Source organism: Macaca fascicularis, chromosome 1 (genome assembly GCF_037993035.2).
Source record: "Macaca fascicularis isolate 582-1 chromosome 1, T2T-MFA8v1.1".
NCBI classification, from domain to species: Eukaryota; Metazoa; Chordata; class Mammalia; order Primates; family Cercopithecidae; genus Macaca; species Macaca fascicularis.
Genome location: NC_088375.1, coordinates 190,491,685 through 190,510,948, shown reverse-complemented (window position 1 = coordinate 190,510,948; position 19,264 = coordinate 190,491,685). Strand labels below are relative to the sequence as shown.

The window sequence follows — 19,264 nt, the reverse complement described above, 5'->3', positions numbered from 1 at the left end:
GGTACAGCAGGGACCCAGTTTTGGAGGGGCCTCTGGGACAGCTATACCCTCAGCCACCACAGCAGGCTGGCTTGGGCAACCCCAGCCCCTCTCCTTGAGATACACGGGCCTGGAGGCCGTATGCTGGGACACACTCCTGGGCTGGCTCAGCTGCTGGGTACATTCTGTCCTCTGTGTGTCCTTCTTGCTACAGCCCAACTGTCTCAGACACACAGCTTCTGAAAGCAGGGCCTGTTTGATTCCAGTCCCCTTTGGCCTGGTTCAGCCTGGCTTGGGCTGGTTTAGCCTAGTAGGAGGTCTGAGTCAGGGTCTGTGTTCACAGGCTAGTAGCTGAATGAACTTCTCTGCCTACGGTACAAGGATGGCTCTTTTAAATGGATCCAGGCGTGGTGACATGTTGCATGTCTACAGCTGGTGGAATGGCAGGAAAGCAGTACTCATGGTGGTGAAGAACTCCAACCCTAGACTAGGAGAGATCTGTGTTCAAATTCCTGCTCTCTCACTTCCTTGCTGAGCAGCTCTCAGTCATGACAACCTTCTGGAGCCTCAGTTTCCTCATATCCAGTAGAGATGACAGCCCTTATCACGGGGTTTGAGAATTCAGTGACAGAACAGATATAAAGCCCTCTGTACTAATACCTGGCACTCAGCAAACATAGAATGACACTGGTGTGATTCAGACCAGGCCAAATTCCCCTCTCCGCAGGCCACAGGCCCCACTTTGCTCAGTGGGGCCTATGCCTGGTCAGTAGTGTCCAGGATGGGAGAAACTAAGAGGAAGGGTCCAGAACCCTGCAGAAGGAGAGGGGCAGCCCCAGGGGGCACAGCTAATGCCGAGGACAGAGCACCTATGCTGGAGCCAAAGCATAGGGAGGGATGTCCCACAGTAGTTGCAGGTGGAGGGGCAGGGCCAAGCTTAAGGAATGTCAGCTGGCATGAGGTCAGATGGGGTGGGCCAGCAGGGCTGGTCCATGAGGTGTGGACTGCTCCATGAGTACTGTGGGCCTGAAAGGAGGGGCTGCTGTGAATGCCACTGGAGTGAAGGCTGGCTGTGCTGCTCTAGGGACTGATTCTCAGGGTACCAGGGACTGGGGGAGGGGCTGGCCTGGCCTGGGCCCTGACATTGTCTCTCACCTTAAACCAGTGTTAATGACTTGCAAATATTGATGAAAACACAAACTACAGAGATTGTGTTTTTCGGGGAGTGAAGGTGGGGAGAGGGGATAAGGAGGAAAATAAACTGAAATGAAGTCCGGTTATCTCCCATCTGTGGCTGCTCCTAATCCCCCAGCCCAAAGGAATCCAATGCAGTCCCTTATCTGCCCTGTCAATCACTCAATCACCGCCCAGTGCTTGGTGGGCACCGCACTCCCTCACACACACTCAAACACATGCTCACACATGCACACACACGCACACACTCCAGTGACTCTTGCTCTAACACTCCCGCCCACCCCCAGCCCATTACTCCTCTGAGTAGGAGCAGCCAGCACGCGGGTCCTGCCAGATGGATGCAATTTGCATAATATCAGCAGCGGAGGCTGCAAGATCACCAGGGGTCAGGGCGCTGACATCCCCACACAGTCTATCTGCAAGTGCTAATTTGGCCGGCATTGATCTGTCTTTCTGATTTCTTTGTCATTTAAGTCTGCGATGGTTTGACAGGAGATACAGAGAGAGACAAGGGGAGATGAGGCCGGGGCCTGGGGCTAGGAAGGTGGGGAAACAAAGATTGTACTTCTTGAAGAATCAAACACACAGAACACATACATACATACATACATACATACATACATACATACAGGAGAACCTTCCTCCATCCATCTGTCCATCAACTCACCCATCCATCTAGTCATTCTTCCATCTATGGTTGCTACTGAAGAGTAGTCTGGTGTCTGTTAAGAACCAATTCCTCAGATGTCTCTGGGGCTCCAAGGGGGTCAGCTCAGGGAGGAAGGAGCCAGCACCCTCTCCCAAGGCACTATCCAGGCAGGCCAGTGCAGACCCTGTCAATGATGGGGGAGTTAACCCTTCTCATGACCATCCACTTCCCTGGCTTCTCACATTCTTAGGTCCACACCAGAAAGAACTGGATGGGAGGGGGCAGTAGTGTTGGGGAAGCAAACACTCCACTGTGCACTGCCCCTCCCCATAAGGCAGCTGGGCTGACTCCTCCCCTCCCAGCCCTGAAGGTGGCCAAAGCTAGGGGAAGCAGGCAAGGTACCTCTCTGGGACAAATGGGGAGAAGGACATCAAGGTCTGTAGAGGTCTCACATCGACGCATCACCACTCAGATCATCTGAAGCCCAGAAGACTCCACGAATCTCGCTGATTCTGAGGCTCTCTAGCTGAGCCAGAAAGTCCCACATCCTATCAGATCTAAATGCTACCTCCTGAACCCTCAGCCAAGGTCCTCACATTCTTCCTTGCCTTGGGTGGGGGGTCCCCCACAGGAATGGGGACACTGCCAGGCTAGATGTCATGGAGAAAGGGGATGGGAGGAGAAGACTGCAGCTCTGGGAAGCAAGAACCCTTTGCAGAGAGGTGGACATGGTCATTCTGTCAAGGGATGCAGAGGGGCTTGAGGCTTCCCAGAGGTGCAAGGCCCCCTCCCCCAGGCCACAGTGGCTCTATCTTGGTACCACCCCCTTTCCTTGCCTATGGCAGCAGGAATAGGGTGATCAGAAGGAACTCCCTGCTGGGCAAGAGGGGGGCTGGCGTTTGGTGTGTGCTAATCCCGGGCCCGAGGTCTTCAGAGGGACCCGGGAAACTTCAAGGAGGCAAGGCAAAGCTGTACTGCAGACGAGCTCATTAGCCAGCACCCCCCTACCCCCCCAACGAGGAGGAGGGCGGGCAGCCCAGTGAGCGTGGCGGCAGAGGCGGCAGAGAAAAGGCTGTCACTGTCCTTTCTTCCTTTTGGTACAAGCGTCTCCCTGAGCCGACGATTCTCCCGCAGTGACACCTCTCACGGGCACTAATGAGATCCATGTCACAGAGCTAATGCGTTCTGACTGGACTCTTGATAGACACCCCACTCCTTCAGGGGAGACCACAGGCCAGCCCACTGCCCCCCTGGGGGCCAGGCCCCCACCCTGCCACCTTCCAGCCCAGCTCTCTTGCCAAACAGTTCTGGGTAGCAAGCTCTTGAGAGTCCACTTGGTTTTTGGCCATGCCACCTGTACCACAAGCCTCACTGGGATCCTTCTCCATCCCAGAGCAGAGGGGCCAAGCTCCTAGGCAGGACCACCCAGCCAGGCATCAGGGAAGGTTCCAGTTACTCTCCTAGCCAGCTGAAACCAGCAGTAGTCTGTGGGGCCTCCAAGTTACAACAGCAGGTGAGATTTTACTGACATTTCCTGTGCAGATTTCCAAAAAAGAAGGGAAGGAGGCCCAGGCCCTGCCCTTAGAGAACCCAAGTACGTAGGGCCAGATCATTACCTCTGACAAATTATAATAGGGCCCAAGTGTGTGTTTTGAACACTCATACTGGGAGGGCCAGGCAAGATTCCCAGAGGAGGTGGCCCCTGGAAGATTAGCAGAATTTTCCTGGGCCATGAGGTAGAGAGAGAACTGAAATCACAAAGAACCGTCAGGGCCAGAAGGAGGTCAGATGCCAACAGTTGCAGGTCCCTGGCTCAGGGTGACTGTAGCAGCAGAGAGGGAGTGGTAATACTGCCTTTGCTTTCTTCCTCAGCTGCTGCTACTAAAGCTCTGCTCAGGCCTGCATGTTTCACTTGACACTGAGGGAAATGAGGGAAGCGAGCTTGTTTTCTTCCACATCGTCTCCATTGGTAGCGCATAGCCCAATACCAAAAGGGTGCTTCATAGTTCCGCAGTGATAACACAGGCTCTGCACTCAGATGGGCTTGGGTTTGAATCCTGGCTCCTCAATCAACTGGCTGTGTGACCTTAGGCAGTTCACTTCACTGAGCCTCAGTTTCTTCATCTATAAAATGGGAATGATGATGCCTGCCTTCATAAGACTGTTGTGAAAACTGAATTAGTTAATAGAAAGTGTTTCCAACTAATGTGAGTGCTTACTGCCCCTTTGCTGAAATGAATGAAGGACCACTCATCAGTCCCCTGTGGAGGCTGCGCTCCCTCAGAGCCTGTGGTCCAAACCAAGGATGCTGACAGAGACCATCGGCAGCCCTGGAGTCGGCAGTTCTAGATGCATGCAGGCCCTACTCACCACAACCTGCTCTGGCACCAGGCTGTTCACCAGGCTCCCAAGGCAAAATCTGCTACCGCAGAAGGAAGTGCCCTCCCCTGACTATGATGTCACGCTGACAAGCCTCCAGCAGCCTTTCTGCCCAGTGCTGCACCACCTCTGGACCCTCCTTGGCCATCCCTAAACCCAACTTCACCTTCAGTCCCCAGGGCCAAGCCCACAACTCCACTTGTGAGCTCTGTGGGGGCAGAGCACTGTGTCTGCCATTGTTACCAATACATTTCTAGCACCTACCATGGTTCCTGATGTATGGTAGGTCCAAGATAGTGTGTACGGAATGAAAGAAAGTTTTACCTGGTGTCCTACCTCTATTTCCAGGGCCGATGCACTCTTGCTTACCTTGCTGCCCCTCCCCTTCAGCCTCCCTATCTGCAGTCTCTCCTCACTAGTCCTTCCCCTACAAACTATGAGCATCCTCTGACTGAAGCCAACACTGACCATGTAACTCCCCTGGCCAAAACACTCCTACAGCATGCACAACCATCCTATAGCCCTCTCCCCTATGGCCTGAGCCCCTTCCCCACACCCATCACCCCAAGCCTGCCTCTGTGCTCTCTCAGCACCTTCACACCACCCATGCCACACTCCTGTGGCACTGCAGGAGGACTGAGCAGACCCTGGACGTGGCTCAGCTGTGGGATCCACAGCACCCTTGCCTGGCAGCCACCCAATGCTGCCTCACCCCCCACCAGCCAATACACATACCACTCCCCATTCCAAGCTGGCAGCTCCTCACACAGTTAATTAGCACCATGTCACTAAGGACCAGCCTGAGTGGCCAGTGACAGGAGCTGACCTCTGACCCCCAGGGCTGGGAAGCAGTCCACATCAAACTCTTACAGCGCGACCCTTTTAGCACGCACAGTAACTCGGGGCATCGCCAGCTGAAGCTCATTAAAGCTGTCTCTTTGGTGCGAGGGCCATTAACCTCACTGCTCAAAACCCACGCCTCCCCTTCCCCGCCTCTCCCAGCCCAATTAATGCCCTATATCCTCCCTCCCTTCCAAGCACCCTCACCCACACCTCAGAGCCAGCCTGGAGGTGGCAGGGCAGCCCTCTTCATTCAAAGACTACAAAGACCAAGTGTCAAGAAGCCCAGTATCCTAGGGAGCCCCTGGTGCTGGCAACAGAGGAGGGAGCCCCTTTAGCCCCACAGTGTGCCCAGCACTGCATGAACACTTTCCCAGGGGACTCACTGAGCCTTCCCAACAACCCAGAGAGGCAGGTGGCACTGTCCTTCATCTACGGTCACAGGGTTCTGGGTGGAAGAACCAGAACGACTTCTGGCTCCAAAGCCCTTACCTCCATTGTCACTCAGAGCCTTGGGCTGCCCCATGGGGCCCACCCAGATAAAGAAACCACCTTCTCTGAAAAAGCAGGGGATACCTCAGAGGTCCTAACCTAGGGTCAACAGGTGAACAGACAACAGGGGCATTGCTGAGTCTCAAGAAGCACAGAGCGGGAACAAGGAACCCCTTCTTCTCAAACACACACCCTGGGACAGATGATAGAAGGGGCACCCAGATAAAGTGTATGTGGGGTGCATTAACCCTGGCTGTCCCTAGCCCCCAGCCAGTTCTTCCTTCCGTGGACCAATGCAAGTCTTCTCACTGGTCCTCTTTGGTTCCTCCCTTTCCCAACACTCTTTCATTGATTCATTTACTCACCTACTCATTCATTCAACCACCCACAAGCATTTATTGAGCACCTACTAAGAACTAGTTTTGTGCAACACAAACTGCCTCATTGATTCTGAACCAGAGCTTTGATCACATCATTCTCTCACTCACAAACTTCCTATGTCTCCTCAAAACTGCAGGAAAAGTCCACACCCTTTAACCAGGCATTCAAGGCCCTGCTTATGTCTCTGATAATTTTCTAGCTGTTTCCTAACCCAAATTTGCCACTTCAGTCATGGGAAGCTTCTTGTAGGTGTCTGAACTTGTCCTCAGCACACTGGGTTTCTCATGCCCACAGGCCTTTCTACTGAGTCCTCCTATCTAAAATACCCTCCCCCCATTTTTCTGACTACCAAACTCCTATTCATCCTTCAAAGATTCCAATTCAAATGTCCTCTTCTATAGGAAACTTCCTGCTGACCTCCCAGGCATATTACCCTGCTGGGTTTGGCATCTTCTCTAGATTGTTTGGAAAATATCTATGAGAGGGAACATCAGTTATGGTGGAGTAACCCCAGTTCCCCAGGCCTGTTGGTCACTTCCTCTTAGCCTGGACCCTGGGAAACCCTTGAGATGTCCCAACAAGAACATGGGGGCATCCCTCCTGGGGTGAGATGCCCCCAATATCACTACCTCTTAGTGAGAGGTAACTGAAGAAGTAGAAGCTACTTGGCAACTAAGGAGAGGGAAAACCACCTTTGGGGCAACCCATGTATTTTCTATCACGGCCCTTAGTACCCTGGGTGGCAAGCACCTACTTCAGGCAAGTCCCTGTCTCTTCCCAGGATGTGAGCTCACTGAGAACAGAAACTTGTACTCAGTGTGCCCAGAATCCACAAGGCACCAGTGAATGTCTGGAATGGATAAATGGTCTACTTTGAAGGAGGTGACTGGGTCCTTCGGACCTGGTATTCTCTCTCCAGTTCCCCCAACAATGATGCGACCCCAAAGGCTCACAGGTTGTGGTAATGTCAGAGCACTGCCCAGAGACTCTCTGGCTCTTCCCCACTTGGAATAAGGCCTATGCCTGGTCAGGTGCCCCACCTGAGAGCATGTGCATGCACACATGTGCATATGCAAACAAAATAAGATACACAGAACTGAACAGACACACTTGACAGATACACACAGAGACTGGTAGCTGCTTCCACACAGACTCATGCCCTCAGAAAAATACAGATATACTGTTAACACGCCCCCCAACAGACATGTATAATCATGGACACATTATACTCTCAGTCTGACACAGAGACATACAGCTAAAGGTGTCACACATATGCAGACACACAGATACAGACAGATATGTATTCATACTGATAGATCAGAAACTAAAAGAGGCTCCAACTGCCTGGAATCATAGCCACTCCAGTTCCCTTCCAAACAAGAATCCCCCTGAGGGTATGCCCCCATTTGGTACCCCAAGTGGCCCGCCTCAACCCAGGCACCGCTCAATGGAGGCTGCTGCTCCTGCGGGGGAGTCAATACCCTGTGGACGGAGTCATCGGTCAGAAGGACCCCGACTAATTAAAAGCTGGTGAGGTTTAAATAATTCATCTCCTTAACTCCCATTGATCGTCCAGTTTAGTGGCCACAGACTTGAAACAATATTAAACAGCCTCCTCCAGCTCCACGGGGGGTGGGTAAGCTGACATGTCCCCACCCGCTGAGGACATTGCCCACTAGAGATGCAGCCAGTGAGGGGGGACCTTGGCCTGAGTCCAAGGCCACCTGTGACTCACCAAAAGCCCGGACCCAGCCTCCTCCAAAATACCACTTTGAGTGGTGCCTTCCAGTGGTCCCATTCAGTAATTTTCTCATTCCACCCGCCTTCCGCCATTCCCCCAGCTATGTAGAGAGCCCTGTTGGGGCACTGAATGAGCCATGGAAACTCTCTGTGTGCCTGGGGACTGGGGCATGCGGGCAAGGGACGATGGATGGAGCTGCCAGGGGAATATGCGAAGGGACTGACCAATGCCGCTGTGGGGCCGGCCTATGTGTTGCAGGCTGAGGCCCTTGTTCATGTCTAGAAGTCCATTCTTGGGCCAGCAGCCCATGGCGAAGCTGTAAGCCTGGAAGACAGGAGGCAAGTGGTTAACGGAGGCCCTGACCCTCTGAACCAACCCCACTCACAAGGTCTTCCCCCCGACCCCCCAAATCTTTCCAACAAGGAATCCCTCTCACAATGCCATCTCGTGAGAATCCCTTCTCCACCCAGGTCCTCCCGCAACCCAGCAGAAAGTCCCTTCCTTCTCCAGAGTGCGCTTTCTCCTGGGCTTCTCCCCATCTGAGTCCCTGGCCCTCACCGGGTGCCCCTCACCAGAACTCCTCTCTAAGGAGTTCCCATTCACTAGGCTCCTCCTTCTCAGGAGCCCTCCTCTCACAAGGGCACACCTGTACCATGCACACCTCCTTACGATCTCCCCTTTCCAGATCCCCCAGCACTTTGCTGGGCCCCCTCCTCACAGTACTACTGTTCACAAAGACTGGCCTCAGGCAGGACCTTGGAAACCAGCACATCCAAACTGCACTCCACAGACAGAAATGTTGAAGTGAGAGCTGGCTAGCAAGGTGCCATGGTCAAGGTGCTTTTGCCCACAAGCAGGCCAGACTATGGAAGGCTCTGGGAGTTTTGTGGGGGCTCAACTGAGGAGAGGAGCAAGGTCACTTGGTCAATTCAAGCAGCTGGGAGGGGAGTACATGGGGCGTGTGTGTGTGTGTGTGTGTGTGTGTGTGTGTGTGTGTGTGTCTGTGTGTGTGTGAGTGTGAATGTGTATGTGTGTGTGTGTGGTGGGGGGAGCAGATGCTCTGCTGAAGGTCAAGTGCTCACTTATGCATATTCAAAGCGGCCACCTATCGATCTGTACTTAATTGTTTTCCTGGGGTTGGGAAAGGAAGTGCTGGGGGCATCGATCTGCTCAGGCCCCAGCACTCCACTGCCTCCCCCTCCGTCCCCTTCCCTCACCACCTGGCTGCCAGCAACCTCCACCTGGGGGGTCGGCACATGGCAGGGCAGGGGCAGCGCCTTCCCTTACAGTCCCTTTTAGCCATGACTGACCTGACACCACAGATGAGGAAACTGAGGCCCAGAAAGAAGAGACTTAACATAGGTTAGATCACTATGAAGTAGCCGAACAGGATTTAATTCCTGCTCAGCCTGTTAACCAAATCCTGGGCTTCTCCTGGTGGGCCTGGTAGCTAGTCAGGCTTTCAAACATTACCCACACCTCACTTTAGAAGTCCGCAAACACCAGGCCGCCCTTCGAGCAGTGGCAGGACAGCATACAGGGCGGTGGTCAGAATAAAGCTTGGGTGAGTTTCCAGAAGTTGGATGGGGGTCCAGTGACGGAACCAAAGTGACTGCCAGCTGTGAGCAGATGAGCACTGCAGTGGTCCAGCCCTTTGCTAGTCCCAGGAGGTCTCCATCCCACTAACACACAGGGGAGAGCACCCAGCACAGGGTCAGAAACACAAAATGGGAGGCTGCACACAGTGCCTGTGCCAGGGCCCAGGGCCCAGATTCTGTGTCCACCCTTCCTTTCCAGCTGCAGGAACCAACACTCCAGCCCCATGGGTACTAGGAGGCTAGGAGAGAGTGTACTTAAACCTTAGCACCCTCTAAAGCCATTCTCCTTGACCACAGAGGTACCAGCCACAGCCCAACTTCCCAGCCAGCCTTCCCCCACCCTTTCCCAGGCCACAGCTGAACCCACAAATCAGGGGCTGAGTGTGAGGCTCAAGGACAGGGAAGAAGATGCTGGCCCAGAGCCAGGGCAGAGCTGGGGTGGAGGCAGTGAGGGAAGCAGCCAGTGGGCGGTGCACAGTCAGAGAAGCCACTGAGCCTGGTCAGGGCTGAGGATGGAGCGCAGTGGGCCAGAGAGCAGTGGCGGCCGCTTTTCAAGTACTTTAAAATCACTTACAAAGGCCGGATTAAATGATCAGAAATTCCATTTAATAGGACAAATAAAGAAATAACAATCTACTCTATCAGCCTGGAGAAGGCGAGCTGGATGGGTTTTTTTTCCCCCTCTAAAAAGGAAAACGGGAAGGAAGGGGGAAAAAAGAAGGATAATGTGTGTTTACTCAAGCAAAGAAAAAAATATTTAAGTGATGTCGGGGAGAAGATTGCAGTAACTAGTGAAGAATAACATCGTCTACTTTGCTGTCAAATCACACCCGAATTTCAGTAATAGATTCTCGGCTGACACTCAATTCAATTCGAAGGTGATCCTGCTTTATCCCAGCCCATCAAATATTAAACACTTGCATTAGCAGGTGCTGCCGCTTCCCGGCTTAAAGCGACGGGCGGGCGGCAGGGCTGCTGGGGCCCCTCCGCTCTGCTTATGGCTCGGGGACAGGGCAGCTCAACGTTATCTGCACGTCATCCTGAGTCTTATCGCAGTTAAGTGGGAAGACCACTTCAGATAACATTAGATGCTTGCCCCGCCGCGTCACCGTGATTAGATTATTATTGTAATTATGACTCCCCAAGATCTTCCACAGACTGGGATGTGTGGAAGGGGGACGGAGAACAGCAGAGCCCAGGAGGGCCAGGCTGGACCAGGGAAAGCTGGGCCCCTGGCAGGAAAGCAGAGGTGCCAGGCAAGGCGGCAACCCGGTCCCGCCTGACGGATGCCTTTCAGGAAGGGCAGTCTGGCTTGTCAGAGCGAGGGCGAGATGAATTGGCGTCTCCACTGTGGCCACGGGTGTCATGCCGCACAGTTTCATATTCCTAGATAAGGCGTGATAACCAATTGCTGCTGTGACATGGCCTCATCCAGCACTTCCTCAGGGGGGCATGGGGCGGGGGAGGGGGCAGCGCATGCACATGGGTCTGCCAAGCTCCTAATAAGAGGGATTTAATTTTTACAAATGCTGCTTCCAGCGGGGCCTTCACATACCAGCCAAAGTCCAAAAACGATATTAAAAACGGTTAATTAAAACTGCTCTCCCTCAGCCTGGGCTCTCCCGCTGTTGGCCCTGCTGAGAACCCTGGCACGTCTTCCCCAGGTACTGACACGTGCACCTGCAGAGCCTAACCTTCTGATGTGACCGCCAGCCTCATGGGGCCGCCCTAGGCATAATACCAGGGCCCAGCACCTCATGCTCCCCTCAGCTCCTGCCATCTTGGGTACTGCTCAGGCACAGCCAACAGATGCAGATAGCTGCCCACAAAACATCGGTGGTCCCACAGCAACCTGTGCTCCTGCCAACATATGGTCTGGATCCTCACACCTGCTGCTCCTCTGCACCTAGACTCATCGGTGCCCACCACTCACTTTTAAAGCCCACGCCTCTCCCCACCAGATATGCAGGCCACGGAGTGGCCCAAGCGCATATATGCTGGCACGCCACACATGCATCGGACTTGCCCTCGGGTGACTCTGCCACCCTTCCATGACTTGCTCCCTCCATTCGCCCTCCTTAAGAGATTGTATCTGTCTACAAATCTCAGCAGAGACCTTTCTGGGAGTCCTGATCAGGGTGAGGTGTCATGGGCTATGTGTCAGAGATTCCGGCTGAGGAGCCAAGGCCAGCCAAGGCTGGCCCCACCAGAGCAGGAGGATCAGCAAGACTGAGCCCTGTGGATTGCCCACAGGGGACAATGAAGACAAGCACACCCCGGTGAGATTGGAGGAGGCTAGGAAAGCTTCCTGGAGGGAGTGGTGCTGGCAGGCTGGGAGGGTTTGACAGGTGGCAGGGGACTATAACATTCCAGACAGAAGGCACAGCAAGGACAAAGGAAAATGGCATGAGCAAGCACAATAAAGGCTTGGGTGTGGCTGGGACAGCCAAGTTAGAGAGGGGAGCGACATCTTAAGGCACTGCCTCTCAACTCTGTGTACCTGGCAGCAACATGGCATCAAGGGGCCTTGTGTCCATCCCTTTACTCCTGCCTGCTCCCTCTCACTGCTCCCTTCCCTCTCCTGCCAGCTTGGGGGAGTGGGGGTATGGGGCCCAGAAGCTTTCTGACCTTCATCAGTGTGGGGCAGGAATCTGATTTAAGAGCTCTCTCCAAGAACTTGTGCCCAAGCCTGTTTCCCAAAGCTGCTTCCAAATCCTCTGGGTGCCACTTCTTTGGCTGCAACTCTCTCAGCCATCAGGGTCCACCTGCCCAGCTATGCACAGTCAGCACCTAGCCCCTGGGGTTCCCAGCCAGAGGGTGGGGCAGGTAGAAGGATGACTGAGGAGCTCCTGAGTCCTGTCCAGGCCAGGTACTGATACGAGCCACAGGGACAGGTGGAACTGGCTGGGGTGAAAGATGCTAGGCCTACCAAGTCAACCCACCCCAGCCCTGTGCCAGGCAGGCACGCACGCTTCCCTTCCCCTGGGCTGCTGCAATTTCCATGCGCAGGGAAGCAGGTGCTGAGCTGTTCCCGGCTGGCTCTCCTCTCTCGTGGCTCTGCCCGCCTTGGCTGCTGCCCCATTAGCTTAGTGGCCAGCCATCTGCGACGGGCCTGCCGCATAGCCCTGCTGTAGGCGCGGCGGGTGGCCCCCTGTGTAACAGGGAGCTTTGCCATTAGCGCCTTTAATATTCTGACACCTCAGCACAGCCTGCTATTACATGCAAACGCTGATCGCCCTGTGAAATTACATTGCTAGGCCCGCGCGAAATGGAATCGTGTATAATCAGCCTCCTCCATGCACTGTCAGTCCCATCACAAACACGGCGCCCGGCGGCTTACGGGGGCTTAGCAGCTGCGACAAGTGTATTGGGTTTAATAGATGAAGTAGCCCTCATCGGCTGCAGCATCAGCTCCTTCAAAGAGGAAAGAAGAGGCCTAAGCAGCTGCTATGGTGTCTCTGCCCACCCATATACTACCTACCAGGACCCTGAGAGCAGGGTGGACACACAGTGGGAAGGGCTGTGGTTGGGCTAAAGGGCTAGAACCCAGTTCAGGCTGCAGACAGAATAGGCTGCTCTGCAACTTCCAGAAAACCCAGAGTTTCGAAGCCTGTGCTAGCACATTCAGCCTATCCAGCCCACCTAGAGGTGAGGAGGAGCAGGCTTTTAACCATACCTCTGGATGACTTGTCACCCTGCAGGCGATTGCTCAAGACTAGGAACCAAATCAAACCAACTGCCATTCCCCTAACCCCCAAGAGAGATGAAGCTGTGATGGTGATACTCCAGAGGATAGGGGAGAGAAAGTCTGGCAGACACAAATACTACCTAACTTTCTATCCTGACCAACATTTCCACAGCTGGCGAGCCAAATACCTAAGGCCACAGGTAAACAGTAGGGTGGAGTACACCACATATACTTATGGCACACCCAGCAGCCCATGCCTCATAGAAAGGCTCAGTTCTGCCAGCTATTAGCACTATAACTTTGGATGAATTATTAAACCTCTCTGAGTCTGTTTCTTGTACTGCAAAATGAGATGACAGTACTTTCCTCCAATTATATCTGAGATCACCCAGGACTACTCACTCCCACTGCTACCTCCAGATATTTTTGGTGCCATTGCTCAAAATGCACCTTGCCTTTGAGAATACAGTTCCCTCTCCCTTTCCCAGGGAACCCTTTTCCACGTTCAGCCTAACACCAGTTGTGGCAGAGTGTATTTTCCTGTGATGGGCTGCAACACTATCTACCATATCTCACACGCTCTTCTTTCACTGTGACTTTGACATACCTACCATCAAGACTAAGTCTATGTCACCATCCCTGCCCTTCAAGACTACTGCAAAAATGCTTAGGCAGCTTCCACCTCAATCACTGGAAAGTTTCCCTGCAGTCTCGGGCTGCTGTGTTAAGTAATGAGACTGCCCCAAGGTAGCCATGCTGTGAGGAAGCCCAAACTAACCCATGCAGAGAGAACAGAGACAGAGGCCATGAGACTCAGTGAAGAAAGAGAGAGGTCCAGCCAGCCACCAACTGCTCTGACCACATTGTGCCAGCCCCAGCCACTGCCTGACTATATAACCACACAAGAGATCCTGAGCCAGAACCACATTACCTATCCCCTCCTGAATTCTTCAGTCACAGAAGCCATGAGGGATAATACAGTATTTGTTGTTATTTTAAGTCACTAAGTGTCAGGGTGATCAGTTATGCAGCAACACTAACCGGCAAGCCAATACCTACTCAATCCTGGATATACTCTGCAGATGTCTTCAAATTCTTTCCTGCTGCTTCTAGACTATTCTTCCTCTCCCTCTGGGACTTCATTCCAAATCATCATCACTCTGGGTAACTTCAGTATCTACAGAATAACCCAGCCATGGACCTTGCCTCTCAATTTCTTGACTCCCTGTGCTCTAATGACCTTCTCCTCTACCTATTTCAGTCATCTTTCCCCACAGCCACCCCCTGAGCCTTGTTATCACCCAGAACTGCCCTCCCTCTGAAACCTCACAAGGACAGATTCCACTCTGGCCCCAGCCTCCTATCCTTCTAGCTTTTGTATGCTTTCTCCTTCTGTTCTTGCTTCCTCCCAGGCCCCGCCTGCCCCTAGTCTGTCTATCCCCTTTTCGGGCTTCAGTACTTTTCTACTAAGCCTGAACCCTTGAATCTATAACTTCAACCACCCATCCCCCAATTTTCAACGCCCTGCCCACTTGTCCTAGAGCATGCACACTGTTTCTGGAAAACCCCAACCATGACTCCATTTCTCCACACTTGCTCCTGAGCTCAGCAATGCCAGAAAAAGTCATTCTTATATACAGAAAGTGGTTACTACAGATCCAAGACCATAACCTTAGCAACCCTCAATGGTACTCACCAACCCTACTCCCTTCCTGCTTTCACAAAGATAATAAAGCCACTAGGCAGAGCTCTTTCTGCATTCCCCTTATCTACAAATGCATCTGCATCCTTCCCCACCTGTTCCTTTACCTCCCCTGTTCTAACAGGGGAGACACTAGGCTTCTTGTCTGAGGCCAACCTCGTACTTGTGCTTTACATGCCATCCTTTTCCCACCTCCTCAGGCCCTTGCTCCATCTAGTATCTTTTGTCTTTCTAAATCCTTAACCTCCTCTTCTCTGCTGGCTTCTTCATTAACATTAAAGCACACACTTAGATCTCTATCACTTTCACATAACTTCTCTGTGTCTTGGTTTCCTCTTTGTAAAATAGGGGTTATAACAGTTCCTACCCCATACAGTTGATGTGAGGATTAAATGAGTTACTGTCTGTAAAGTGCTTAAAACACTGCCTGGCTCTTTGAAAGCTATGTTAAATTTTAGATTACTTTTAAAGTTCTGTATGCATTCCACATCCTATCCAGTTACTGCTGTTCTGTTAATGACTAACTTCTCAAGACTGCCACCACTCCCTCCCTCACTCCTTCACTCCCTGCAGTCAGGTCACAGCTGCCGCCATGCTGCCCCACATCCGTGGACAGTTTCAGATTCTTACCTGCCTTCACCATTTTGCAGCCTGCTCCATCTCTGAAACCCTTCTCCCTTCTTGACACATTACTCAGTTTTCCTAGCTCTCTGCCATTTTCCTCACAGTCTCCTGTATGGTCTCCTCTGCATTGGGTCATTGTATCTGTGTACTCACCCACTCTGCACTCTTTTCCTATTTTTTTCTACATGCTACCACTCTTCTTGGGTGATTTCCTCAAGTCCATTGTCTTCAACCTTTCTAATTTCCAAATCTGTATTTCTTACCCCTACTTGTGTGTCAAACATATATACTCTATTGCCTACCTCGAATCTCCCCCTGGATTTCACACAGACGCTTGATTCTCAATATGTTTAAAGCTCATTTCAACATCTCCTCTTCAAACTGCTTCTTCTCCTGGGCTCCCAAATTCCAGTGAAAGCTATTACCATCTACCTGGTCTACCAGGCCAGAAATGTGGGAATCAATCTTGATTCCTTCCTCTTCCTTACTACCCACCAAGTCCTGGATTGCTGTTTCATGCCTTCAAGCCTTTGATGAAGCAGTTCCTTCAGCCTGCCTAGAACACCCTCTGCCTTCTCCCACATTTTGTCCTAATTTGAACACACACTCCTCTTTCAACATTCAATTCAAAAAGTGCCTTCCTTTATAGTCTTTCCTGGCTCATCCCTCCTTTAAATCCCCCATACTGTTAATGGCACCTGTAACATAGATTTTGTCTTCCATTATGCTGAGAGATTCTTGAGGGGGGTGGGGGGTTGTATTTGCTGTCTCTGAGTGGTCTCCACTGAGAAAAGGGGAAGCGAGAGAAAAACGGGAGAGGAAGAAAAGACATCTCTTCGGGTATAAGTCTACCACGCATGGAGGCCTGGTTTCCGGAGCTGCTACTCCTGCCAATCCTACCCAGTCTCCTTCAGGAACCACAGCTGTTCCTGCCCAGCAGAACATCAACGGCCTGCCCCATAGCCATTCTTGGAACTAGGGGCTCAGTTGCCTGTTTTAAGGAAGAGGGAACTGTTGCTGTCTCCTCCTTTTCTGAACTCTCAGCCTACGGATATCCCCCAGCCCATTCCTCGGGCCCAGCAGAGGCTTGACCAGCACAGCTGAAGCAGTAAAGGGGTGGTCACTTGCATCGGGTGACACAAGCCCATCCTCCCTAACCCCAGATGGCAGTTCTGTTGTGTGTACAGTGTTCTCTGGCTACCAACATACTTCAGGGGCCCCAGAGCTGCTGCTGCCTCTCTTCATCAACAGAACTTGAGTGGGATAATTATCGTCTCTGTGTACTTAACCTTACTGCTCACTGCCTCCAACACGATGGCTGCCTCTAGTGTGCTGGGCCACCACTACAGCAAAGGCAGGGGCTATGCCACAGGTCCAGGTCCCACAGCATTTGGCACTGGGGGTCCCAGGAGTGGAAGACAGCTACCAGCTCAGTTTGATCCCAAGTATTAGGGTCCCGAGTATTTTCAGGTGGAGTTACCTCCTTCTTGCTCCCAGATTTCTTGACTTCACTGCTGAGTCAGAGGGGCCTTGGGGACAGTGAAGTTTCTGGGTTGAGAATAAGATAAGTAGCTCCTGAGCCATGCTGCCTCAGTCCCTGCAGAAGAGGGTCACCTGTCTGGGGCTCCACATGCACTGTCACAGAGTCTAAGGCAGCAGGTCAGTCTGAGCCAGCTGCCCAGGGTGAGAGCTACATTGTGAGTTTTCTTTGTTTTCATTACAATTTCCTCTACTACCGCTTCTTTTTAGCCGGCCCTTTCCTCCCCGGGGTGCTGGGGATTGAATGAAACACCACCCCCGGCTCCAATAAGTGTATTTCAATTACATCTGTCACTGCATAACGATATAATGATATATCATGTGATATTAAATCCATGGTAATCATATCAGGGATTTTTTTTAATCGTGCACTAATCACATTATTACATCTCTATAATTAACAACAGGAGGTATGGAAATTCAGTTAAGGCAGTTGGCTCGATGTACTCCCCCCAACCCACCCCCATCCTAGCTCCCCCAGATCAGGACCCGATTAGGAAACAGGGACTGCAGGGCACTTGCCAGCTGGGCCAAAGCCCCACTCCCAGTGCCTCAGTCATGGGCAGAGCTTTCCACATCCAGGGCTGGCAGGGACAGTCCAGGGTTCTTGTCCATCTTGTGGCTCCTCAGGAAAGAAGCCTGGGGCAGAAGCCAAACAGAGAGGCCCAACTACAGGGCTTAGCTGGGGCCTTCCAGACCTCCCACCACTGCTGCACCAAATCATCTCCATGGGGAGGGATGTCACCTTTTCTTTCAGCAAGGCCCTCGAAGGCGCTTGTAAGGCACAGGGGTGAGTTTCTCCCTCATGTCCTCCTGCGCCAGAATTCCCTCTGCTCCTGCTACATACATACTCCCTTCCTCTAACACAGCCCTCTGGCGGCTCCCAACAGCACCAGGCCCAGCAGCTGTGATGTCTCCGCCTCTTGGTCCTATCATCCCTGGTGACAGCTGACCAAACCCAACTCCCTGGGGCCATTCCTCCTCAATCCTCTCTCAGAAGTTGGCCCTTCACATCATGTAACAGGTGAGTTCTGATAACCACTGGGATGTTCCTCCATTTCCCCAAAACAGTCTAAGTTCTATGTTCTCCCACCCAGGTCTAGATGGAGAGAGGAGGGGCTAGGGACTGCAGCTTGAACTATGTCAAATGACCCTGTCTCTCCCACCCCCCTTCCTGCTACTGAGCTGTTAGGGCTAATCCCCTCAGGGGTGTCAGAACCAGTCTGCAAAGCAGAATTCTGTGTTTCAAGTCCAAAGCTTTGAACCTGGCATGTAACTAGTCCTCAGTAAGGGGCAGGCATTTTGCTAAGTTTGACTCTCAGAAGTTGGACAGGCCTGAAGATAAAAGAGAAAAATCATGTCCTTTTTCCTAATAAAAAGGAGACACTAATAGCAGTCAGCACTTAGGTAAAGCACTTTAAGTTTCTAAAGTGCTTTCCAAATTAAAACATAATCCTTTATTGAGCATGTGGCACTACTGCCACCACCACCCACCCAGCCACCCCTCACATACAAAGGTATATGCATGCTTGCACACAGCATACACGCCTTCACTTTCTTTCCCCCTGGGAAAAAGGAGAAGGGTGTTCAAAACATTCATCCCAGATCCCCCTCCCTCTTCATTCGATTGTTCATGTAACACCCATTTATTGAGGAACTACCATGTGCCAAGCCCTGTGCTGGGTGCTGGAGATACACAGATCAAGCACACCAAGCTACTGCCCTCAAGGAGCTCCCAGGTGAGAAGGAGAGATACGTAAACATACTTGCAAAACGACACTGAAGGAAATCAGCAAGAAGGACCCACATGGCCTTCAGTGGGCCATACATAGGTGGGGCACCTGGGGAAGGTAGACATGTAGGCTAGGAATCTTAAGAAGCAGATGAGTGGTACAAGAAACTAAGAATAGATAAGATCACCCAGGAAGAAAGTAAAAACCTTTAGAATCAGATGAAGCCCTTCTCTTCTCTGATGTTTGGAGGGAAAAAAAGGATGAGAAGGTTGAAATTCCAGCCTCCAGAGCTAAGGCCCAAAGAACCTTCTCTTTGGGGTGCACCCAACATCCTGGCTCCTGTACCTTCCTTTGTCAAATCAGTCTTCACTCTACTGTAATATGATGGAAGAGTACAGGCTTTGGAATCACACTGACTCGTTCACAACATTTACTGAGAGCCTATTACATGCCAGGCTATATGCATATATATAGCAACAGAGCACAATACTGTCCTCAGAGAGCTTCCATGGCTTTCTCCAAGAGACTTAAGCTCAAAGAAGGAACTGTAATAAAGGTTCCAACAAGACACATAAGCTTTTATAATAGGACAGAAAAGGGGAGTTTGACTTAGGTGGGGAATACTTCCCTGAGGACAGGTAAGTAGAAGCTGGCTGACTGGCTGGCTGACTGGCTGACTGGAGGTGGGGTGGGGGAAGGGCAGAGGTGGGGTGACTGGGGGCATG

The 19,264-nt window shown here is 52.1% G+C and overlaps 1 protein-coding gene across 16 annotated transcripts in view; it reads right to left on the bottom strand.

Annotated features, from left to right (window-relative positions):
* The window catches only part of ERI3 (ERI1 exoribonuclease family member 3), a 134,469-nt gene that overhangs the window by 19,024 nt on the left and 96,181 nt on the right, over window positions 1-19,264 (bottom strand). For 12 of the 16 annotated variants that reach the window (XR_012421083.1, XM_065523518.2, XM_065523544.2 and 9 more), the window contains one exon: window positions 7,880-7,979. The exons of the other annotated variants lie outside the window; for them this stretch is intronic. Coding sequence is in view for 11 of the 12 variants with exons in the window: in XM_065523518.2 (XP_065379590.1) it covers window positions 7,880-7,979 (100 nt within the window). In the remaining variant the exon portion in view is untranslated. The remainder of the gene's footprint in view (window positions 1-7,879; window positions 7,980-19,264) is intronic. 16 annotated transcript variants of the gene reach the window in all.